General features: G+C 46.3%; 1 protein-coding gene across 1 annotated transcript in view; it reads right to left on the bottom strand.

Moving 5' to 3' along the window:
* Window positions 1–4,626: 4,626 nt before the first annotated feature.
* LOC129116468 (DENN domain-containing protein 4B-like) overlaps window positions 4,627–25,752 on the bottom strand; it is a 37,928-nt gene continuing 16,802 nt past the window's right edge. The window contains 23 exon segments of the mRNA XM_054627341.1: window positions 4,627–6,160; window positions 6,859–6,917; window positions 7,324–7,489; window positions 7,577–7,673; window positions 8,084–8,323; window positions 8,398–8,495; window positions 8,498–8,553; window positions 13,006–13,181; window positions 13,379–13,483; window positions 14,049–14,337; window positions 14,750–14,984; window positions 15,090–15,245; window positions 15,804–15,948; window positions 17,350–17,478; window positions 18,567–18,773; window positions 19,432–19,448; window positions 19,451–19,551; window positions 19,631–19,764; window positions 20,522–20,667; window positions 22,047–22,262; window positions 23,416–23,516; window positions 23,761–23,936; window positions 25,153–25,297. Coding sequence (XP_054483316.1) covers window positions 6,015–6,160; window positions 6,859–6,917; window positions 7,324–7,489; window positions 7,577–7,673; window positions 8,084–8,323; window positions 8,398–8,495; window positions 8,498–8,553; window positions 13,006–13,181; window positions 13,379–13,483; window positions 14,049–14,337; window positions 14,750–14,984; window positions 15,090–15,245; window positions 15,804–15,948; window positions 17,350–17,478; window positions 18,567–18,773; window positions 19,432–19,448; window positions 19,451–19,551; window positions 19,631–19,764; window positions 20,522–20,667; window positions 22,047–22,262; window positions 23,416–23,516; window positions 23,761–23,936; window positions 25,153–25,297 — 3,340 coding nt within the window. The 3' untranslated portion in view covers window positions 4,627–6,014.

Here is a 25,752-nt window from a genome sequence, read left to right as displayed (position 1 = left end):
GACATCCAGTCATGCCTTCAAAATAAAACATAGAGCTTGTCTCCTTTCAGGATTGTTGAAAACCAAAATGTTCATAAGCGCAGGACCGATTTCTACCGGCGAAATGCGTTTGTCTTATTTATGAATTATTAACGTCTGTATGTTTTGAAATTCGGATTGTGATGTCATTATTAAATAATCCAGAATATGATTATGTTTTCTCCTAAATACTGGAATTAATTTATTAGGCTCAATGTTTCGGGGTAAATTGGAATTACATAACTCATCAACCTGACACTCAGGAATTATCAGCCTCATATGAATAAATGGAAATGAAGATAAATTATGTAAAAGTGTTTCTACTGACAAACAGACAAACTCTCCAACTCTTTAATTCTCTTTAACTTTAATCCATTCAGTGTGTGATATGTCTTCACTCTGGTATCAAACTCCAGTGATGATGAGTTATATCAGATCAGTACGATCGGCTGCAGCGTCCAATCAGATAACAGATGAACAATGAGGGGGCGTCCCTCACAACACTTCCTGAAAGGATGATCTTGTGCATCCTCGCTCATGGCTCCTCGGAGATCCCTCCTCGCTACTCGATCCTCGTTGCCGAAATAAGAGCTTTGGGACGGCCGTCAATATGGCGGCGCAGAACGACATCCGGTTCAAGCGAGGAGCGAGGAGACGACAAATAAGAGGCTTGGGATGTACCCCGGGACTGGTGCTGATTGGTGCCGAGGAAACACGAGGAAACACGAGAAACACGAGGAAACACGAGAAACACAAGAAAACACAAGAAACACGAGGAAACACGAGGAAACAGGAGAAATGCGAGAAACACGAGGAAACATGAGGAAACACGAGAAACACGAGGAAACACGAGGAAACACGAGAGACACGAGGAAACAAGAGGAAACACGAGAGACGCGAGGAAACACAAGTAAACTCGAGGAAACACGAGAAACACGAGGAAACACGAGTAAACACAAGGAAACACGAGGAAACACGAGGAAACACAAGAAACACGAGGAAACACGAGAGACACGAGGAAACACGAGAGACACGAGGAAACACGAGGAAACACGAGAGACACAAGGAAACACGAGGAAACACGAGGAAACAGGAGAAACACGAGGAAACACGAGAGACACAAGGAAACACGAGGAAACACGAGAAACACGAGGAAACACGAGTAAACACAAGAAACACGAGGAAACACGAGAAACACGAGAAACACGAGGAAACACGAGAAACACGAGGAAACAGGAGAAACACGAGGAAACAAGAGACACGAGGATGCCCGAGCCACCTCAGCTGGCCCCTTTCGACGCGAAGGAGCAGCGGCTCTACTCCGAGCTCCCTCCGGATGTCTGAGGTCCTCACCCTCTCTCTAAGACTGAGCCCAGCCACCCTACGAAGGAAGCTCATTTCGGCCGCTTGTATTCGCGATCTCATTCTTTCGGTCACTACCCAAAGCTCATGACCATAGGTGAGGGTTGAATCGAGAGCTTTGCCTTTCGGCTCAGCTCCTTCGGTCCGGTACAACGCCCGCATTACTGCTGACGCTGCACCGAACCGCCTGTCCATCTCCCGCTCCATTTTACCCTCACTCGTGAATAAGATCCCGAGATACTTGAACTCCCTCGCTTGGGGCAGTGACTCACTCCCAACCCAGAGGGTGCAATCCACTGTTTTCCGGAAGAGAACCATGGCCTCAGACTTGGAGGTACTGACTCTCATCCCGACCGCTTCACACTCGGCTCTGAACCGCCCCAGTGCGTGCTGAAGGTCACGTTCTGAAGAAGCCAACAGAACCACATCATCTGCAAAAAGCAGGGATGCGATTCTGAGGTCCCCAAACCGGAAACTCTCCTCCCCCCGGCTGCGCCTTGAAATCCTGTCCATGAAAATCACAAACAGGATTGGTGACAATGGGCAGCCCTGGCGGAGGCCAACACGCACTGGGAACAAGCTCGACTTTGTGCCGAGTATCCGGACACAGCTCTCACTTTGGTCATACAAGGACCGAATGGCTCGTAGTAACGAACCAGGTACCCCATATTCCCACAGTACCCCCCACAGGACTCCCAGAGGGACACGGTCGAAGGCCTTCTCCAAGTCCACAAAACACATGTAGACTGGATGAGCAAACTCCCATGCACCCTCCAACAGACCTGCAAGGGTAAAGAGTTGGTCCGCTGTTCCACGTCCAGGACGGAATCCGCATTGCTCCTCCTGAATCTGAGGTTCAACAATCGGACGGAGCCTCCTTTCCAGCACCATGGAGTAAACTTTCCCGGGGAGGCTGAGCAGTGTGATACCACTATAATTGGAGCACACTCTCCGGTCCCCCTTTTTGAAAATGGGAACCACCACCCCGGTCTGCCACTCCACAGGTGCTGTACCCGACTTCCACGCGACAGTGAAGAGACGTGTCAACCAAGACAGCCCAACAATGTCCAGAGCCTTTAGCATCTCCGGTCGAATCTCATCCACTCCTGGCGCTTTGCCGCTGAAGAGCTTTTTAACTACCTCAACGACCTCCGCCAGGCATATGGACGAGACTTCCCCTGAGTCTTCAGACTCTGCCTCTTCCACAGAGGACGTGTTGGTCGGGTTCAGGAGTTCCTCAAAGTGTTCTTTCCACCGCTCGACAATATCCCCAGTCCGGGTCTGCAGTTCTCCCCCCCTGCTGAGCACAGCCTGAGAAAAGCCCTGTTTCCCCTTTCTGAGTCGTCTCACGGTTTGCCAGAACTTCCTTGAGGCCATTCAAAAGTCCTTCTCCATGGCCTCGCCGAACTCCTCCCACACCCGGGTTTTTGCCTCAGCAACCGCCGCAGCTGCAGCCCTTCTGGCCAACCGGTACCTGCCCTGTGCCAGCCAAGCCCGAAAGGCCTCCTTCTTCAGCTTGACGGCCTCCTTCACCACTGGTGTCCACCAGCGGGTTCTTGGATTGCCGCCACGACAGGCACCGATCGCCTTCCGACCACAACTCCTAGCAGCAGCTTCCACAATGGAGGATTTGAACATGGCCCACTCGGATTCCATGTCCCCAGCCTCCCGGGATGCACGAGAAATTATTCCGGAGGTGGGAGTTGAAGACCTTGCGGACAGGATCCTCAGCCAGACGTTCCCAGTTCACCCTCACTACACGTTTGGGTTTACCGGGTCTGTCCGGCAGCCTCCCCGCCACCTGATCCAACTCACCACCAGGTGGTGATCAGTTGACAGCTCTGCTCCTCTCTTCACCCGAGTGTCTAAGACATACGGCCGCAGGTCTGATGACACAACTACAAAGTCGATCATAGACCTTTGGCCTAGGGTGTTCTGGTACCAAGTACACTGATGAACCTCCCTATGCTCAAACATGGTGTCCAAGACTAGCACAGAAGTCCAACAACAAAGCACCACTCGGGTTCAGATCGGGCCGTTCCTCCCAATCACACCCCTCCAGGTTTCTCCATCGTTACCCACGTGAGCGTTGAAGTCTCCCAGAAGAACTATGGAGTCCCCAGTCGGCGCCCTTTCCAGAACACCACCCAAGGACTCCAAGAAGGCTGCGTACTCCGAACTGCCGTTTGGTGCATAGGCACAAACAACAGTCAGAGACTTTCCTCCTGCGATTCCCAGTCGCAGAGAGGCGACCCTCTCGTTCTCCGGGGAGAACTCCAGAACAGCGGTGCTCAGCCGGGGGCTTGTGAGTATCCCCACACCCGCCCGGCGCCTCTCAACCTGGGAAACTCCCAGCTATGCGTGGAGGTGAGCCCAACTATATCTAGTTGGTAGCGTTCCACCTCCCGCACCAGCTCCGGTTCCTTCCGCGCCAGAGAGGTGACATTCCACGTCCCAAGAGCTAGTCTGTGATGCCGGGGGTCAGCACGCCCAGGTTTCCACCCCAGCCTGCCGCCCAGCTCACATTGCACCCGACCCCAATGCCTATCCCTGCGGGTGGTGGGCCCACAGGGTGGCGGCACGATGTAGCTTTTTCGGGCTGGGCCCGGCCGGGCCCCATGTGCCAAGGCCCGGCCACCAGACGCTCGCCGGCGAGCTCCCCTACCAGGTCTGGCTCCAGGAGGGTGCCCCGGTTTCCCTATTCCGGGCGAGGTGCCACAACCTTGTATCATCCGATTCATTGAGGTTTGGTGAATCGCTCCAAGTCTGACCCCTCCCCCGAGACCACTTTGCCTTGGGAGACCCTACCAGGAGCTATTGCCCCCGACAACACAGCTCTCAGGATCACTGGGGCACACAAACCCCTCCACCACGATAAGGTGGCGATTCATTGGAGGAGTCTCCTTTCAGGATTGTTGAAACCCAAAATGTTCATAAGCCCAGGACCGATTTCTACCGGCGAAATGCGTTTGTCTTATTTATGAATTATTAACGTCTGTATGTTTTTAAATTGGGATTGTGATGTCATTATCAAATAATCCAGAATATGATTATGTTTTCTCCTAAATACTGGAATTAATTCATTAGGCTCAATGTTTCGGGGTAAATTGGAATTACATAACTCATCAACCTGACACTCAGGAATTATCAGCCTCATATGAATGAATGGAAATGAAGATAAATTATGTAAAAGTGTAAATTCATAAAAAATGATTTCTATTTGTTGGAAACAAAGCAGAACAAATGTGACATTTGGGGCTCATGCCTGTCTTTTATTTTTGTGTTTTCTTAAAAAAAAAAACATTTACAACTGAAATTACAGCCAAATATAAATTACAACAGCAAACACATATCTATTTTAAATAAACTCCTCTGACTTTATTCAACTAGTAAAACAACCTGAAACAAACCAAAGTCAAGTTCTGTTCAATGTAAACCTGAACAAACTGCAGTCTGTGCATTCAAATGTACACTGAGGGGAAACTCATTCTGCTAAAGTGAAAGACCCCAAACCCTGACCCTAATCCCCAAACCCTGACCCTAACCCCCAAACCCTGACCCTAACCTCTAACCCCTAACCCCCAAACCCCCTAAATCCCTTACCCTAACTCACACACTATCTTCAGCAGACAAAAACTGTGATGTCACATTTAAACAACTCTTTTCAACAGTAGACTCCCTTTTTTTAGTCCCAGTTGATATTTTCATGCAAACTTTCAGATCCAGATCCAGTAGAGTTTTGCTCAAGGGCACCGGGCAGCAGCAGGATTTGAACTTGATGAATCTCTGATTGGAACCTTCTTTTATTGAATCACTGTATGTTCTACAAGAACACAGTACTTCCTGTTCTCACTAGGGTTATTTTCCTCATAACACCTGAGCTCATATGATTTCTCAGGACATGAGTCTGAGTCTGTTAGATTAAACCAGGTTCCCAACAAACAGATGGTCAGACGTTTGAGGGGGATTGAAAGTCACAGCTTGCTGTTCGGTGATTTCCTCGTTTCTGCCCTTATTTTCCCTTTAACAAAACTCACCACACTTATGAAGCCCTCAGCCAGACAAACACTCGTGGAGAAACGAGTTTGAAGTCTTTGAGTGGAGTTTCATGGATCTCTGCTCTGCCTCTTCAATCCTTATGCCACCTTTTTCTAAATTAAACCCAGACTGTTGTCCTTGGTCACACTGCTAACAGAATCTCTGACATCATACAACTACTGTGGTTAAAACTCCCTCTGATCTGGATTTTAAAAAACTAGGGAAAAACACAAAGTTTATAGCGACACAGCTGGTTCTTCTGGACATGCAGCAACCTTCTCTCCTTCAGACGATGCAGACTGATGCTCAGACCTCAGGACGCATTTCTGTTTGAGCTTTCAGTCCAGATCAGCTCCGCAGGCTGCAGCCGGATCAACTTTCAGGACGATGGAGGAGAAGAGCAGCTAGATTCACATCGACGAGGCAAACAGAGCTACAGAGGACAGGAAAGAGGGCGTCACTCCGACGTCCACCAGGAGGCAGCAGAGAGGTGAGGAACACAAGCAGGCGGAGGCAGCGGGGGTCCTGGGTTTGCAGTTTCTCCTCCTCCCCCCTAACGGGGATCGAACGCTGCAGGACGCCGTGTTCCTGGAGGATCAGCATTCGAGTGGCGGGTGGAAGCTGCGTCTGCAGTCCACGGCTTTGGGGCCGGGAGGCTGAGCCCGCTTCCTCCGGAGCTCCTCCCGACCCAGAGTGCTGCTGAGCCGAGAGTAGGCCGCTTTGTACTTCTTATCGAACGCAGCTGCAGGAGGAAGAGTAAAGCGTGAGTACTCGTCTCTTCACACTGAGTCGGTTCCTGTTGTTCTCTATCATTCATGTCAATCACACAGCAGCTAAGCTGAGCTAAGCTAAGCTAAGCTAAACTGAGCTGAGTTGAGCTAAACTGAGCTGAGCTAAGTCGATTCATATTCACCATACAGACGTGAACGTGTTGATCAGCACTCAGTGTATTTCTCTTCACAGCCCCATGTCATCACTTTGGTGATACAGATGGTGATTTTGGCGTTTTTACCTTAAACTGCGCAGGAACATCTAGTCTGTTTGTAATGTTTTGTAACATAAATGTGTAGCATTCTGACATCTGTTCCTAACGTACAGCAAATACTGGAGCGAACGGAGCAGCAAAGAATGGGATGTTGTTTTGGGATTGCTCTGCAAATGAGAGTCTAGATTATTTTAAATTTGGTTTTTTTTTTATTATTTCCTGATTCATTTTTGTGATTTGCACACTATTTTTATCCATGATGATGTCAGCATCGTATTGACCGATAAAAAAAGGTTAGAGGTGGAGCGGGTGTGTGATGCAAAAATAAAGCCTTTAACTCAACATAACAAACAGTTAGCGGTTAGAACATCTTTAGTGAGAAAATCTAAAGAAATGCTTTTTCTCTAATCAGCATGGCGTCCAGATAGGAAGAGGGGTGAGGCAGTCAGTCTTACCAACGTGGTCTTTGCCCATAGCTGCCAGAGTGAGGAAGAGGAACTCTCTGTACAAACTCCTGTCAAACACAAAACACACAACATCCACCAACAAAGCATAAAAACGTATACGCATAAAGAAGACATTCACATTTCACTTATTATCTTGTTCAAAAACTGGCCCCAGTGTAGCCCCAGTGTAAACCCAGTGTAGTCCCAGTGTAGCCCCAGTGTAACCCCAGTGTAACCCCAGTGTAAACCCAGTGTAGCCCCAGTGTAGCCCCAGTGTAACCCCAGTGTAACCCCAGTGTAAACCCAGTGTAGTCCCAGTGTAGCCCCAGTGTAACCCCAGTGTAAACCCAGTGTAGCCCCAGTGTAGCCCCAGTGTAAACCCAGTGTAAACCCAGTGTAAACCCAGTGTAAATCCTGTATAATCCCATTGTAAAACCCAGTGTAAACCCAGTGTAACCCCAGTAAAACCCCCACCTCTGAGTCCAGGCGGAGCCCGGCTGTTTGTCCAGCGTATCCAGGAAGAGGGTGACAGCTTTGTGCACCTCGTTCATGCCGACCCAGCGCAGCACCTCCTCCAGGAAGGACAACGTGAATGGGTGGTTGTGTCTCCGCCAGTTGTAGCTCCTCATCGGGACGCCACCTGGTGGAAGAAGGCGGTAGGTGGATTCTCATGAAAGAGTTAAACTAATTGGAGTATTGAGTTCTTGTTACTGGGTCTGGGTCTTACTGTGGATCCTCCAGAGGATGTAGAGGGGGGGCCACTGGTCTGTGTCGGGGGTCAGGGTGTCCCAGAGGAGCCTCACCCTCACAGCTGAGTTCTCAAACTGGGAAACACATGAGGAGAGAAACTGTGTGTTGTGGTCTTTAATGTCACCCCTACCTCCCTGATTTCATGGTGTCAAAAACTAGGACTTATGTTGAGGCTGTTTGGTGGACATCCTGAATACCTTATTTTCTACTAACATAGTCACTCTACTAAGAGTTTTGATCTTTGATTTTTAGATATGAATTAACTGTATATGTTGAATGGTTATTTCAAATTGTAATTTGAGCTTCTGTAGATCTGCAGCTTTTTGAATGATTGAAGACTTTCTGAACCGTCAGACAGAACCTGTACACACGTCAAAACTCGTTGAGCAGGTTTGTCTGGAGAAAACTCTGACTGGCTGTTGGTCCACTACCAAAGTAACAGTTAACTGTCCCTTATGGACCATCTCATCAGACTGTGTTCTACCTGAGAGAACTGGCTGACCAGTGGCGAGGCTCTGACCAGCTGCAGCAGGTTACTGGGCAGACCGAGGCGCTGGAAGTACCACACCAAGTTCCAGAAGATGATGGAGTGGTTTTCAAGAAACTGAGGCTGGGCCAGGACCGCCTCGCCCTCGTTCTCCAGCAGACTCTCCAGCTCCTTCCTCAGGACCAGAGGGCTCAGGTAGGCCACCGTCACCTGGGGGGCGCTGCCCACTGAGGAAGACTGAGGGGGGGGTCAGCGGGACGGGAAGTATGGCAGCCAAGAAGATGAAGAGACTGATTTAAGGTGCATGTTACCGTGGTGGTTCTGCTGTTCTCCGAGTAGCTGCTGGTCTCAGAGCTGGAGTCTTCACTCAGACCATTACACTGGTTTGGCAGGGAGGCATCCTGACCACTGGGGGCCTCACAGCGCTCTCCACCTCGTCCTCCACGTTCCAGTTGGTTCGCTCCGCACTCAGAGAAGAAGAGCACAAAGAGGAAGACTTAATATGGAGAGACGTTAGCAGAGATAGTATCTGGTTGAGCTAAGCATGTAGCTCTGTCAGATTTACAAAAGGACATTCACTGGTCACCAGTGGGGGGGGGGCTCTCTCTCGACACTGGAATGGACTCTAGACTCTTGATTTGTCCCCATCATAACATCTAGTCTTCATGAGTTCTGGGCCATGAGGGGTTTATTTGACACATTTAACACTACTACTAACTACTACTAACCACTACTAACCACTACTAACTACTACTAACCATTACTAACTGCAAACCACTACTAACTACTACAAACCACTACTGCTGACTAATACTACTAATGCCACTAACTACTAACTACCAACTACCAACTACTAGTAACTACTACTACTACTACTACATTGACACATTCATATTATGTGGATCAGACTATCAGACGATAATGTTAATTAAAGGGGACATTTGACCTGCTGGTGGAGCTGCAGTAGTTACTACTACTAACTACTACTACTACTTTGACACATTCATATTATGGTGGAGCTGCAGAGGAAGTCAGATGATCACCAAAGATTCATCAGAAGTGGAAGAAGTACCGAGATTCTAACGTACTAAGAAGTCAACGTTCAATAGTATAATCAAATTATAATTAAAGGACCACAAGTAAAACTACTCATTATGCAGAATAATCTATATTATATTAATGAATAGAATTATTTATGCATTGATGTGCTCCTCCAATGAATCGGCACCTTATCGTGGTGGAGGGGTTTGTGTGCCCCAGTGATCCTGAGAGCTGTGTTGTCGGGGGCAATAGCTCCTGGTAGGGTCTTCAAAGGCGAAGTGGTCTCGGGGGAGGGGTCAGACTAAGAGCGATTCACAAAATCACAAAAGCTCAATGAATCGGACGATGCAAGGTTGTGGCACCTCGCCCGGAAAAGGGAAACTGGGGCACCCTCCTGGAGCCAGACCTGGTAGGGGAGCTGGTGCCTGGGCCTTGGCACATGGGGCCCGGCCGGGCCCAGCCCGAAAAAGCTACATCGTGCCGCCACCCTGTGGGCCCACCACCCGCAGGGATAGGCATTGGGGTCGGGTGCAATGTGAGCTGGGCGGCAGGCTGGGGTGGAAACCTGGGCGTGCTGACCCCCGGCATCACAGACTAGCTCTTGGGACGTGGAATGTCACCTCTCTGGCGCGGAAGGAACCGGAATTAGTGCGGGAGGTGGAGTGGTACCAACTAGATATAGTTGGGCTCACCTCCACGCATAGCACTGGTTCTGGAACCAACAACCTTTTTTGGAGTTGCCCAGGGTGAGAGGCGGCGGGCGGGTGTGGGGATACTCACAAGCCCCCGGCTGAGCGCCGCTGTTTTGGAGTTCTCCCCGGAGAACGAGAGGGTTGCCTCCCTGCGACTGGGAATCGCAGGGGGAAAGTCTCTGACTGTCATTTATGCCTATGCACCAAAGGCAGTTCGGAGTATGCGGCCTTCTTGGAGTCCTTGGGTGGTGTTCTGGAAAGGGTGCCGACTGGGGACTCCATAGATCTTCTGGGAGACTTCAACGCTCACGTGGGTAACGATGGAGAAACCTGGAGGGGTGTGATTGGGAGGAACGGCCTGCCCGATCTGAACCCGAGTGGTGCTTTGTTGTTGGACTTCTGTGCTAGTCATGGACTGTCCATAACAAACACCATGTTTGAGCATAGGGAGGTTCATCAGTGTACTTGGTACCAGAACACCCTAGGCCAAAGGTCTATGATCGACTTTGTAGTTGTGTCATCAGACCTGCGGCCGTATTGGACACTCGGGTGAAGAGAGGAGCAGAGCTGTCAACTGATCACCACCTGGTGGTGAGTTGGATCAGGTGGCGGGGGAGGCTGCCGGACAGACCCGGTAAACCCAAACGTGTAGTGAGGGTGAACTGGGAACATCTGGCTGAGGATCCTGTCCACAAGGTCTTCAACTCCCACCTCCGGAATAATTTCTTGTGCATCCCGGTGGAGGCTGGGGACATGGAATCCGAGTGGGCCACGTTCAGATCTTCCATTGTGGAAGCTGCTGCTAGAAGTTGTGGTCGGAAGGCGATCGGTGCCTGTTGTGGCGGCAATCCGAGAACCCGCTGGTGGACACCAGCGGTGAAGGAGGCCGTCAAACTGAAGAAGGAGGCCTTTCGGGCTTGGCTGGCCCAGGGGTCTCCTGAATCAGCAGGCAGGTACCGGTTGGCCAGAAGGGCTGCAGCTGCGGCAGTTGCTGAGGCAAAAACCCGGGTGTGGGAGGAGTTCGGGGAGGCCATGTAGAAGGACTTTCGAATGGCCTCAAGGAAGTTCTGGCAAACCGTGAGACGACTCAGAAAGGGGAAGCAGGGCTTTTCTCAGGCTGTGCTCAGCAGGGGGGGAGAACTGCAGACCCGGTGGAAAGAACACTTTGAGGAACTCCTGAACCCGACCAACATGTCCTCTGTGGAAGAGGTAGAGTCTGAATACTCAGGGGAAGACTCGTCCATATGCCTGGCGGAGATCGTTGAGGTAGTTAAAAAGCTCTTCAGTGGCAAAGCGCCAGGAGTGGATGAGATTCGACCGGAGATGCTAAAGGCTCTGGACATTGTTGGGCTGTCTTGGTTGACACGTCTCTTCACTGTCGCGTGGAAGTCAGGTACAGTGCCTGTGGAGTGGCAGACCGGGGTGGTGGTTCCCATTTTCAAAAAAGGGGACCGGAGAGTGTGCTCCAATTATAGGGGTATCACACTGCTCAGCCTCCCCGGGAAAGTTTACTCCAGTGTGCTGGAAAGGAGGCTCCGTCCGATTGTCGAAACCAACGGATTCAGGAGGAGCAATGCGGATTCCGTTCTGGCCATGGAACAGTGGACCAGCTCTTTGCCCTTGCAGGTCTGTTGGAGGGGCATGGGAGTTTGCTCATCCAGTCTACATGTGTTTTGTGGACTTGGAGAAAGCCTTCGACCGTGTCCCTCTGGGAGTCATGTGGGGGGTACTGCGGGAATATGGGGTACCTGGTTCGTTACTACGAGCCATTCGGTCCTTGTATGACCAAAGTGAGAGCTGTGATACTCGGCACAAAGTCCAGCTTGTTCCCAGTGCGTGTTGGCCTCCACCAGGGCTGCCCATTGTCACCAATCCTGTTTGTGATTTTCATGGACAGGATTTCAAGGCACAGCCGGGGGGAGGAGAGTTTCCGGTTTGGGGACCTCAGAATCACATCCCTGCTTTTTGCAGATGATGTGGTTCTGTTGGCTTCTTCAGAACGTGACCTTTAGCATGCACTGGGGCGGTTCACAGCCGAGTGTGAAGCAGTCGGGATGAGAGTCAGTACCTCCAAGTCTGAGGCCATGGTTCTCTTCTGGAAAATGGTGGATTGCCCCCTCTGGGTTGGGAGTGAGTCACTGCCCCAAGCGAGGGAGTTCAAGTATCTCGGGATCTTATTCACGAGTGAGGGTAAAATGGAGCGGGAGATGGACAGGCGGTTCGGTGCAGCGTCAGCAGTGATGCGGGCGTTGTACCGGACCGTTTTGGTGAAGAAGGAGCTGGCAAAGCTCCCGATTTACCAGTCCATCTACGTTCCAACCCTCCCCTATGGTCATGAGCTTTGGGTAGTGACCGAAAGAATGAAATTGCGAATACAAGTGGCCGAAATGAGCTTCTTCGTAGGGTGGCTGGGCTCAGCCTTAGGGATAGGGTGAGGAGCTCAGACATCGGGAGGGAGCTCGGAGTAGAGCCGCTGCTCCTTCGCGTCGAAAGGGGCCAGCTGAGGTGGTCCGGGCATCTGATCAGGATGCCCCCTGGACGCCTCCCTTTAGAGGTTTTCCAGGCACGTCCAACTGGTAAGAGGCCCCGGGGTAGACCCAGAACACGCTGGAGGGATTATATATCTCGTCTGGCCTGGGAACGCCTCAGGGTCCCCCAGGAGGAGCTGGAAAGTGTTGCTGGGGAGAAGGACGTCTGGAGGACCCTCCTTAGCTTGCTGCCCCCGCGACCCGGCCCCGGATAGGCGGATGAAAATGGATGGATGGATGGATGGATGCATTGATGTATGCATTGATGTGTTCATCACTTTAATGCTGCAGTTAAAGGTGGAGCTTATTATAATAAAACAGAATTATATATTGAACTACTTACTTGAATCTGAAAAGTAACTAGTAACTACAGATATCTAGATTTCCCTCTGAGATGTCATAGAGTACAAGTATAAAGTTGCATAAAATAGTAATCCTTTAGTATAGTACAAGTACTTCAAAACTGTACTCAAGGACAGTAGTGAGTAAAAGTACTCAGTTACTTTCCATCACTGGGATTCACAGACTGAACCTGGAAACATGAAGACAAACTGAAAGTGTTGCTTCAATCTTTGTCTCTGTGCACCACGGACCAGCGGAGCCTGAAGGTGCAGTGGATCGGGTTCACAGGTTAGAGTTCACAGGTTTGAGTCCGTACCTGCCGATGGGCCCCGGGTCACAGATCTCAGCGCTCAGGAAGGGGACGAAGGACGCGCAGCAGAAAGGGCAGGACGAGTTCAGGTTGGAGTCATCGGACGTCCAGCCGGCCATGATCTCCTCGTCATAAACCAACGAGTTACAGCCGCGACACAGAGAGCAGCTGGACATCAACACCTGGACACAGAGAGGAAGCAAGTATTCACAACTTTTACTGCAGTAAAAGTACTCATTACAAAATAAATTGGTTTTCTAAAGCTGTCAGATAAGTGTGGATAAGTGTAGTGAAGTCAAAAGTATTAGTTACAGTATAACTAATACCCAATTAAACCTCACTAGCTGCTGGAATCATTTCCTGACAAACAAGAGTTTACCTCGAGCCCTGTCCCGTCTTGATTGGCGTCCCAGGACCGTCGCAGAGGAAAAGCTGGACTGGGCGTTTCCGTCAGGTCGAGGTCACTTCCTACAGACAACGAACTCTGAGACAAGAGGACATGGATTTAGATGATAAAGCCAATAAATGTTTACACATCACCACCGTGGGACAGTAGTGGACAAAGTGATTAAGTTTAACAAACTTTAGAGGTCACATGAGAATCAAAGGTCTTTGTGATGCTTCCAGACACCAATCAAACTGAATGTCATCATCTAGAGACCAATCAAACTGTACGTCATCATCTACAGACCAATCAAACTGTACGTCATCATCTACAGACCAATCAAACTGTACGTCATCATCTACAGACCAATCAAACTGTACGTCATCATCTACAGACCAATCAAACTGTACGTCATCATCTACAGACCAATCAAACTGTACGTCATCATCTACAGACCAATCAAACTGTACGTCATCATCTACAGACCAATCAAACTGTACGTCATCATCTACAGACCAATCAAACTGTACGTCATCATCTAGAGACCAATCAAACTGTACGTCTTGTGGGAATCTCGTTCATAACAAATGTGTCCCTGTAACATGAAATCCAAATCTCACCGTTGAGGCTAAACAAGAGTAAAGACAACATTCAGCAGTCAAACCTCTGAGGTAGCGTTGACCAGCCTCTCCTTGGCTTTCAGCAGTGTTTCAGCCACTTGAGCTTTCCTGGACTGCCTCTGTTCAGACACCCTTCGTCCTATCCCTCCTCCTCGTCCTCCTGTTCTCCGGTCGTCTACGCTGGCGGCTCGTCGATTAGACACTCGGTGTCTCGTCGGAGTGAGGAGCTGCTGCAGCTTCCCTGCCAGACCGCCTCGGTTTGGTGAGGAGACGTTATTGTAGTTCTCATCCACGACTTTATTTCTGCCGGCAGTCTCTCGTGTCCCTGCAGGTCTGCAGGTCAAAGGTTAACAGGTGGACGAGGTGAGGGTCACAGAACTTAAACAGCGCCATGGTTACAGGACGTAGTGCTTGTATGGAGTAGGTGTTAGGTTATGGCTGCTTGGAAATTTAAACTCCTGTTATAACATAAGTCTATGACATGAAGTTTCAATCTATTCTCTCCACTTTCCTGCATCAGTGGAGGAAATTCACATGTTCTTTCATGGACAGGCATCACTTTTAATCAACTGCAACTTTCAAAGCACATTAGGAAAGACTGAAGAGCTTTTAAACATCTAAAATTGACATCAAAGACAGATAAATTAGTAATCCAAGGCTAGAAATGTCACTGAAAGAAAAAAAAAAATTGAGATAAGATCCATTAATAGTGAGTTAATAAAAGTTATTTTCCGTCCTAGCTGACCTGCCGTCTCTCTCTGCAGGCTGGCAGCTGCAGTCCGGCTCAAAGTCAGCCGACTCTGCACAGTCTTTGTAGAAGGTAGATAGGCAGACCTGACTCCGCCGAACCAGGAGACCACTGGGGGGAGCCTCAGGAGGGACGGAGTTGTCTCTTCGTCCCATCGGAGGCTTACGGAAGACGTCACCGCAGCCGTTGGTCCCGGCGTTACGGAGGATGGTCTTTTTGCAGAGCTTCACCTCTGTGGGACGGAGAGGAGACAGAGGACTTAAGACACTGAGACATCATCAGGGTGAAATGTGGTCGAGGGGCTCAGATGACACAGAGGAAACGTTCCGTCTCTTACTGTTAGTCGGCGTCCTCATGCTGTTCAGACTGCTGCTCTTCACCAGCGAACCCGTCAGAGACTCGTGACTAGAGCTCTCAGACAGACCGCTCCAACTGGACTGACGAATCAGAGTTGAGTGGGGGCGTGGCCTCTGATCGAGGTCCAGCGTCGCTTCTTTTAAAGAAAAACAAAATCCAACAGAATAAACTACATTATGATATCATCCACTTCCTTGTTCTTTCAGGGTTCCTACACATTTTTCATTTGAAAATATTTTTCTAGACTTAAATTTACAAACTTCTCAGCTGATTTCATAAAAAATATTTCACTAGTGACTTTGTGACTCTGGTGCAGGATGTTTTGACGAGGCTACGATGATTGAGGATGACGGCCTCCTTCATGATGCAGATGTCAAACGTTTAACAGAAAGATGGTACCCGGTTTCTTTTCCAACCAGGACCCTTAACAAACCAGAATTTATAGGACCGTCTGGCCAGACCATGAAAACTTGAATTTACCAGTTATGGCCGTTCAGTCGTCCTCCTTCGAGAGGGTTTATCGAAAAGTACAATATGTACCTCTGAAATGTAGTACAGTTAAAAGGACAATATGTACCTCTGAAATGTAGTACAGTAAAAAGTACAATATGTACAGCTGCAGTGGAGCAGAAGTAGAAATACTTCGGTAAAGTAAGAGTACAGAAATACAGACTTTTACTGAATATTTCCTGACCTCCTCGTGACCCCACTGATACGCTCTTCTGACGCCGTTTGATTGGCTGCCTGAACTGAGCCACAGCCAATAGGACGTTCCTCAGCTTGGCCCAGCGGAGACGTCCTCCCTGATTGGTGGACGGCCACTTGCTCTCCAGCACCGCCTGAGGACAGAAGTCACCGGATCACATGACGGAGATATATATATATATATATATATATATATATATATATATATATATATATATATATATATATATATACACACACACACATATGTATACATATATACGTATATATACATATATATATACAGCGGGTAAAATAAGTATTGAACACGTCACCATTTTTCTCAGTAAATATATTTCTAAAGGTGCTATTGACATGAAATTTTCACCAGATGTCGGTAACAACCCAACTAATCCATACATACAAAGAAAACCAAACAAATAAGTTCAGAAATTAAGTTATGTGTAATAAAATGGAATGACTCAGGGTAAAAGTATTGAACACACTTACTGAAATTTATTTAATACTTCGTACAAAAGCCTTTGTTGGTAATGACAGCTTCAAGACAGCTTTCATGTCAATAGCACCTTTAGAAATATATTTACTGAGAAAAATGGTGACGTGTTCAATACTTATTTTACCCGCTGTATGTATATATGTATATATATGTATATATATATACATATATACATATATATACATACATATATATATATATACATATATATATATATATATATATATATATATATATATATATATATATATATATATATATATATATATATATATATATATATATATATATATATATATATATATATATATATATATATATATATATATATATATATATATATATATATATATATATATATATATATATATATATATATATATATATATATATATATATATATATATATATATATATATATATATATATATATATACATATATATATATATATATATATATATATATATACATATATATATATATATATATATATATATATATATATATATATATATATATATATATATATATATATATATATATATATACATATATATATATATATATATATATACATATATATATATATATATATATACATATATATATATACACATATATATATATATATATATATACATATATGTATATACTGTATGTATGTGTAGATCCAATACTGCTCCTTGTGTTAATTCAGTAAATAACTGAGTGCTGGACTTACTTGTAACAGAGTATTTCTCTACTGTGGTATTAGTATTTTCACTGAGGTCAAATATCTGAGTACTTCTTCTACCACAGCTGATGTAGTATCTGTATGTGTTTGTGTAGTTGTACCTTGTTGTAGTATCTGGATGTGTGTAGTTGTACTTTGGTCGTAGTATCTGGATGTGTGTTGTAGTACCTTGTTGTAGTATATGCTTGTGTGTGTGTTTTTGTACCTTGTTGTAGTATCTGGATGTGTGTAGTTGTACCTTGTTGTAGTATCTGGATGTGTGTACTTTTACCTTGTTGTAGTATCTGGATGTGTGTACTTGTACCTTGTTGTAGTATCCGTAGGTGATGGTGTTCGGTGTGATTCCAGCCTTTTTCATCTCCAGTAGGACTCGAACAGCGAGGACTGGCTGACCGTACTGACCACACAGCTGCATCAGGATCCTGTAACACACCTGTAACACACACACACACACACACACACACACACACACACACACACACACACACACACACACACACACACACACACACACACACACACACACACCTTACAAACCTGGACTTTAAGTTATAGATATGTGTATATTTCTATATATATAAGCATTATCTTATGAAGTAAACAAACATTGTTGATAAACAAACAAAAGCCAAAAATCTAAGCTAAATACATCTAATGCTTTGAGAGCTTGTTTGAAGGCTGAAGCCTGACCCAGTATACTGCTAAATAAAAGTATTCCTCGCTGTAAAACTACACAGTATACACAGTATGTACTGTATACTGCTAAATAAAAGTATTCCACACTGTAAAACTACACAGTATACACGGTATGTACTGTATACTGCTAAATAAAGTATTCCACGCTGTACAACTAGACAGTATACACGGTATGTACTGTATACTGCTAAATAAAGTATTCCACACTGTAAAACTACACAGTATACACGGTATGTACTGTATACTGCTAAATAAAGTATTCCACGCTGTACAACTAGACAGTATACACGGTATGTACTGTATACTGCTAAATAAAGTATTCCACACTGTAAAACTACACAGTATACACGGTATGTACTGTATACTGCTAAATAAAGTATTCCACGCTGTACAACTAGACAGTATACACGGTATGTACTGTATACTGCTAAATAAAGTATTCCACACTGTAAAACTACACAGTATACACGGTATGTACTGTATACTGCTAAATAAAGTATTCCACGCTGTACAACTAGACAGTATACACGGTATGTACTGTATACTGCTAAATAAAGTATTCCACACTGTAAAACTACACAGTATACACGGTATGTACTGTATACTGATAAATAAAAGTATTCCACGCTGTAAAACTAGACAGTATACATAGTATGTACTGTATATAAATAAACAGATTCAACAGCTTCATACCACTGACAGAGGCAGCACACAGTACATAGTACACAGTACACAGACATGAGGCCTCGGCTGTCGTCGATGGCGAGTCATAAAACCACCAGAACCACCTCCCGGTAGCGGTGACCTTTGACCCGGTCGGCTCACCTCGTCTGGCAGCACCACCTTTCGGTTCTCCATGTGCTTCAGGACGTCGTAGGCCGCGTGCAGCGCGCGCACCTTAGCAGTCTCCGCTCGAACGAAGGTGGGCAGGTAGATGAACCAGAGGCCGTAACAGTGACCCAGCAGGCACTTGGACCACATGTCCGGCACCGCAGAGTACTTCTGAGCTCGCTTCTGGGCCAACTTGATCTCCTGAAAGATACCGAAGGTGTTAACAATTCCACGCTTTGTTTCCTGTTGGAGAGGATCAAGTGAAACATCCTGTCTTGAATGAAACATCTGAAGAGTCCTTCAGACGTTAAATCTGTCACCTTCTTCAGTCATCTTCTGAACCTAACCCTTTAAAACAACAGAAGGATGTATTTCTGTAAACTAAGGGTTTGTTAGTCTCAGTCTGGGACATGTAGTTATCAGCAACAACATTGATTTGAATGTGTTTAGTGTTTGGTGCAGGAGACCAGGAGGACGTGATGTATTAGTAGAAACCAGAGCTCTACATACGAAGCCTGCTTTAAGAGAATGAATGAGTGTATACTGTACTGGTTTTAATGGCTCTTAAACAATCGAACTGGTTGAATTGGTCTTTTATTACACTGTTCAGAGGGAGTCTGAATGATCCCTTTATTATTATTATAATAATACAACTAGTTTACTTGTGTATATATATATTTAAGTTGATGTGTTATGAACATCTGCTTGCATCTGTTTCATGGAAACGTTTACGTCTAACAGATCTAGTACTTATTTAAGAATAGGTAATACTAAATACTGCGACTTCAATACGTCGAACACCAAAACTCCTTTACACAGATCAAACGGTTTGTTCATCTTTATATCTTCTCATACGTACCTGTTTGGTGCGGCGGGGGCAGGGCTACTGGGGGCGCTGCCCTTGGCCGGGACCCGGAGCTGGTCCTGGTCCTGGGGCCGCTCGAAGAGCCCCGGCTTCAGCGTGGGGAAGGTTTCATAACTGGACACGAGGAAGGGAAATCATATGAGCATACATGAAGTAAAACAGAGACCCTCAGGGACACGTCGGGGTTCTGTACCTGTAGAGGGTCGGACACTCGGACCCGTCTGGTTCCTGCGGTTCTTCAGGAGGCATGATGAAGACGGTGTGTTCTCCGCTGTGAGTCTCATCCAGATCAATCAGCCTCACCTCCTCGGGCTTCTCCACGTCCACCTGGTGACCGACGATCACGTTTAGTTACTACGTCTTCATGGCCTGATTCTTCTCAGAGACAACTTTACCTTTGATACCTTTGTTACCAAAATAATGATGTCACAGTCTGACATCAATCCAATTAAAGTCCTGTGATATTGATCGGTCTTGTTAGGAATCATAAGCGGTTGTGAATCAATTCCAGCTGCTTTTGGTCAAATGAACCAGAGAGTGGTCTTCTTCTCTCCTAATCCTTCTGAGATGTGTCTCTAGTTTGGCATTGTGCCAGTGGCCTTGTCACTCCTGGTAGCATGAGGAGATACCTGCAGTCCTGCTTATATGTTTTAAGACTCGACAGACTAACTGCCATTCTTCCAGACTGGTAGAACTTAATTTCCTTTTAGGTTTGTGTGATGTCTGCCTTTATTCACGGGTTTGAGGGTTCTACCATGGAGAGAACCTCCTCTGTTTATTATCTTCAGTCAGAAGGATTTAGTATTTACATGTATACTGTACATTACCTCCACTTCATGAGCTTAAAGTAATCCAGTACTTTACCATTCAGTATTGATTACAGCACCCTTTAGACTGGATTTTACCTCTATGTCTGCTGATAGCCTCCATTAAATAGTTTTCTGATGTTTCTATACTGTTCCTCAAAACAGGTCCTGCAGTTGCTTCACAGTTAAACTCACTCTGGCTTCTACAGTGAAGACGCTGCAGGACCATGTGAGTGATACGCAGTGAGATGAAGGACAATGACGGTCGTAGTTCTGACCTTTTGGACACACTCGTCGAAGAACTCGAGGCAGGCGTGTCGGTCGCTGACGAAGGAACACTCCTCAATGAACTGAGTGAACATCTGAGTCCTCGTCAGCTGACTGTAGATCTTCTGCTGCGTTCGGTCCCGAGACTTCAGGAAACCTGCAGGAGTTCACGGGTCGCAGTCAGACACAGTCCTGATCATTACTCAAGTCAGACACAGTCCTGATTATAAACTGACCTAGACCTGATTCTAACCTGATCTAGACCTGACTCTAACCTGATCTAGACCTGATTCTAACCTAGACCTGATTCTAACATGATCTATACCTGATTCTAACCTGTTCTAGACCTGATTCTAACCTGACCTAGACTTGATTCTAACATGATCTAGACCTGATTTTAACCTGACATAGACCTGATTCTTACCTGATCTAGACCTGATTCTTACCTGACCTAGACCTGATTCTAATCTGATTCTATCCTGACATAGACCTGATTCTAACCTGATTCTACCCTGACCTAGACCTGATTCTAACCTGACATAGACCTGATTCTAACCTGATTCTACCCTGACCTAGACCTGATTCTAACCTAAACCTGATTCTAACATGATCTATACCTGATTTTAACCTGATCTATACCTGATTTTAACCTGACCTAGACCTGATTCTAACCTGACCTAGACCTGATTCTAACCTAAACCTGATTCTAACATGATCTATACCCGATTTTAACCTTACCTAGACCTGATTCTAACCTGACCTAGACCTGATTCTAACCTAAACCTGATTCTAACATGATCTATACCTGATTTTAACCTGATCTATACCTGATTTTAACCTGATCTAGACCTGATTCTAACCTGACCTAGACCTGATTCTAACCTAGCCCTGATTCTAACATGATCTATACCTGATTCTAACCTGACCTAGACCTGATTCTAACATGATCTATACCTGATTCTAACCTGATCTAGACCGGATTCTAACCTGACCTAGACCTGATTCTAACCTAGCCCTGATTCTAACATGATCTATACCTGATTCTAACCTGATCTAGACCTGATTCTAACCTGACCTAGACCTGATTCTAACCTAGCCCTGATTCTAACATGATCTATACCTGATTCTAACCTGACCTAGACCTGATTCTAACATGATCTATACCTGATTCTAACCTGATCTAGACCTGATTCTAACCTGATCTAGCCCTGATTCTAACCTGATCTAGACCTGATTCTAACCTGATCTAGCCCTGATTCTAACCTGACCTAAACCTGATTCTAACCTGACATAGACCTGATTCTTACCTTATCTAGACCTGATTCTAACCTGACCTAGACCTGATGCTAGCCTGATTCAACCCTGACCTAGACCTGATTCTAACCTGATTCTACCCTGATCTAGACCTGATTCTAACGTGATTCTACCCTGACCCTTATAACCAAGTCTGAACCCTCAAACAGGTCTGTGAAGGTCTAATCCCAAAGTGAGGACCGGTCAAAGTGTCCTCACTCTGAAGGTCTAACCCCCCCTCACCCTGCAGGTTGAACAGGGAGCTGCAGTCCGTGGTGGTGTCGGAGGGTTTCTGGGTGATGGGCAGCAGGAAGGTGCGGTATCCTCTCAGCAGGCAGCTCATGAAGCGGAGGAAGGCCTCCTGGATCTCCAGCTCCAGCTGCTTCTGGCTCCGGTAGATCTGATCGTAGTCCGTCAGCAGGAACTCCAGCGTCGCCTCCTCCTGGCCGGGTGTGCAGACTGCAGCCGTGAGGAGAGAAGGTCGGACTTTAACTGTCTGAGGAAACATCTAAAACACTATCTGAGGAGGAGGAGGTGTTTGAGGACGGACGGTAGAGGCTCCTGGTGCTAACGACGGGCTAAAGGAAGAGGTCAGAGGTCACGTACCAACCTGGATGTTTAAGACCCTTTAAGTTTCTACACTGATTTATGTGATGTGTGAAAATGTGAGGACACAGCTGATCACAAAGGAAATCTATCCTACGATCTATCCAGCAATCTATCCCTCGATCTATCCCTCGATCTATCCATCAGTGACTGCTGAGGACGACTGCTGAGGACGACTGTGGTCTTCTTCATGTTGGGTACCGATGTGTCACATGTTGCTACATAAAGCTAACGTTCTTCACTACTGATCACTCACACAGAAGGCCAAGAACAGAAAAGGCAGAAACACATCTGTAGCTGGATGTGACTCCAGCTTCATTCATTTCTATCTACCTCGTTCACCATAACTGTACTGAAGGCCACTGGCTTTAGGATGAGTGCAGTACCTCCATTCATCCAGCAGATGGAGACAGAGACTGTGATTTCAAAGGGAAGGCTGATCGGCCGTTTGTGTCGACGGTGTGAGACATCTATGAACATGAATCTCCGTCTGCGTGTTCTTCACAGATCACATATAACTGATCATGTGATCTACTTGTCTGTTGTATTGATGAACCCGAGTACGTTCACCGACACATAACACCGACGCACCAACTCTGGCACATTTACATTGAAGTGGAAACTGAAATGTTGATTAATATTGGCTATACCTGGCTATAAATGAATAAATGAATAAATTACAAGGGCTACTGGTGGAGTTATAACAACAATTTACGCTTCGGCCTGTAACTTTTGAACCATAACTCCAGACGAATCTATATATATATTATATATATATTTTTAACTCTTGAAGAACATCTCTGTGATCTCCTTCACTGAAGTGTGACATGGATCAGATGAGTGGTTCTAGAGTCCGCTACATTCAGAACTTCTGTCAACAAGCCGTCATCAGAGGAACCTTCAACATCAAACCAGCTTTTGTTATGAAACCTGATGAACGGAACGTCAGTGACACAGTTAGTCAGGTTTCTCTACTTTATTTTGAAAAGCCGGGGCGGTCACTTACTCTTCTCCAGGGTCTTGTGGAGGCTGGTGAGGGTGTTGAACAGAGTCTTGCCGTGCTTCCTGGGTAACGATCGCCATGACAACGGCTTCTTGTCCTCTGACCTGAGAGGTAAAAGTAAAACCCAAAGACTTCATCACATGATGGAAGAACAAGTCGTGAACTTTTATTTTGAAATAGAAAACCTCTGAGTTCCGTGAAGAATTGTAGGATGTTTTTGTTTGAGCGCTGACATGATGAACGTGTGTGTTTGTCGGTGACCATGACGATACGAGCGTTCGATGCCGCTACATGCCTACACGTGTGTGTGTGTGTGTGGGTAACCCTGCGGCGTGGGGACGGACTCACTGGAAGATGCTGTTGGTGTCCAGGTCCACACAGACCACGTCAGTGGGGGGGTCGTACAGGTCGAAGTAGCTCGAGTGAACGCCCACGATGAATGGCATCGGAGCCAGGAGAACGTCGGCCATCTGCAGAGGACACAGAGGGATGTAGGGACAGAGCCACCGCAGGGGGAAGCTCATCTGGAGACACAGAGAGAGGTGTGTTAGAGTGTGTGTGTGTGTGTGTGTGTGTGTGTGTGTGTGTGTGTGTTAGAGTGTGTGTGTGTGTGTGAGTGTGTGTGTGTGTGTGTGTGTGTGGAAGATATACCTTCCACTGAAACCCGACGACCCAAGAAGCCTAGCTGCTATTATGGACTGTCTTAAGGATATCAACTGTTGGATGGCTCAAAACTTTCTTCAACTAAATAATTTGAAATCTGAGATCATTTTATTTAGTCCCGCAAACCCCATCACTCCTATTGTAAATGCACTTGGTCCTCTGTCTTTAAATATAAAATCCACGGCAAGGAACTTAGGAGTTCTATTTGACCCCGACTTCACTTTCAGACCCCACATCACAAAAGTAGTCCAGTCCTGTTCCTCCAAATCAGAACCATCTCCAAAATAAAACCTATCCTCACTCCCCCAGACCTGGAAAAAAATCATACATGCATTTGTCTTTTCAAGACTGGACTACTGTAAGTCACTCTCTGGCCTCCAACTGGTTTAGAACTCCGCAGCGAGGCTTCTTACTGGTTGTAACAGACGACATCACATCACCCCGATCCTGGCTTCTCTTCACTGGCTCCCTGTTCGTTTTAGAATTGATTTTAAGATTTTGCTGATCATTTTTAAAGCACGTCTGGGTCTGGCCCCGACATATATAGTAGAAATGTTGACCACGTATGAGCCAGCTCGCAGCCTTAGATCCTCAGGTGGGGCCCTTCTGGCTGTTCCAAAGTCAAGACTGAAAACCAAAGGCGACCGTGCTTTTGCCATAAGGGCCCCTCGGCTTTGGAGCGACCTGCCGGAGGAGATAAGGCTTCAGAATCAGTAATCTCTTTTAAATCACTTCTTAAAACACATTTTTACAGATTGGCTTTTATGCGATGTCGTCGTTTTATTGTTTCATTTTCATTTGGTCTTAGTATTTCATCTTATATTCATTTACTATATTTTACCATTATCACTTTATTTTATTTATTTATTTTATTTATTTTATTTATTTTATTTATTTTATTTATTTTATTTATTTTATTTATTTTATTTATTTTATTTATTTTATTTTATTTATTTTATTTTATCTATTTTGTTTATTTGATTGTCACTTGTTATTTCACGATTGTTCTTAATGTTTCTTCTATTGCACTGTTAGAGTGTGTGTTAGAGAGAGTGTGTTTGTCTCATATTTTCTTACGGAGACGAGGGCTTCGCTGACGGAGGTCAGGACGTCTGGACGGAGCGAGTGGAGCAGCAGTTTGTGTTCGGTGAGGACGGCGAGCAGCAGAGAGCAGGAGTTCTCTGGACCGAGGTTCTGGAGCAGCTTCAGGAAGCTAGCACCGCTGTCACACACACACACACACACACACACACACACACACACACACACACACACACACACACACACACACACACACACACACACACACACACACACACACACACACACACACACACACACACACACACACACACAGAGAGAAACACACGTTCTCTGAACACGGCATCATCATGTCTGAACCACTCACTCTAGAGGAGGTTCCACAAGGATCCCTTTACTGAGGGTGTAAGGACAGAGGAGGTGAGGGTGTAAGGACAGAGGATGTGAGGGTGTAAGGACAGAGGAGGTGAGGGTCTAAGGACAGAGGATGTGAGGGTCTAAGGACAGAGGATGTGAGGGTCTAAGGACAGAGGATGTGAGGGTCTAAGGACAGAGGTGGCAGTCTAAGGACAGAGGAGGTGAGGGTCTAAGGACAGAGGATGTGACAGTCTAAGGACAGAGGATGTGACAGTCTAA

This window comes from Anoplopoma fimbria, unplaced genomic scaffold (assembly GCF_027596085.1).
Source record: "Anoplopoma fimbria isolate UVic2021 breed Golden Eagle Sablefish unplaced genomic scaffold, Afim_UVic_2022 Un_contig_8660_pilon_pilon, whole genome shotgun sequence".
In the NCBI taxonomy this organism is placed as follows: domain Eukaryota; kingdom Metazoa; phylum Chordata; class Actinopteri; order Perciformes; family Anoplopomatidae; genus Anoplopoma; species Anoplopoma fimbria.
The sequence above is the reverse complement of the archived record's forward strand: the minus strand, read 5'-3'. Positions and strand labels throughout refer to the sequence as shown.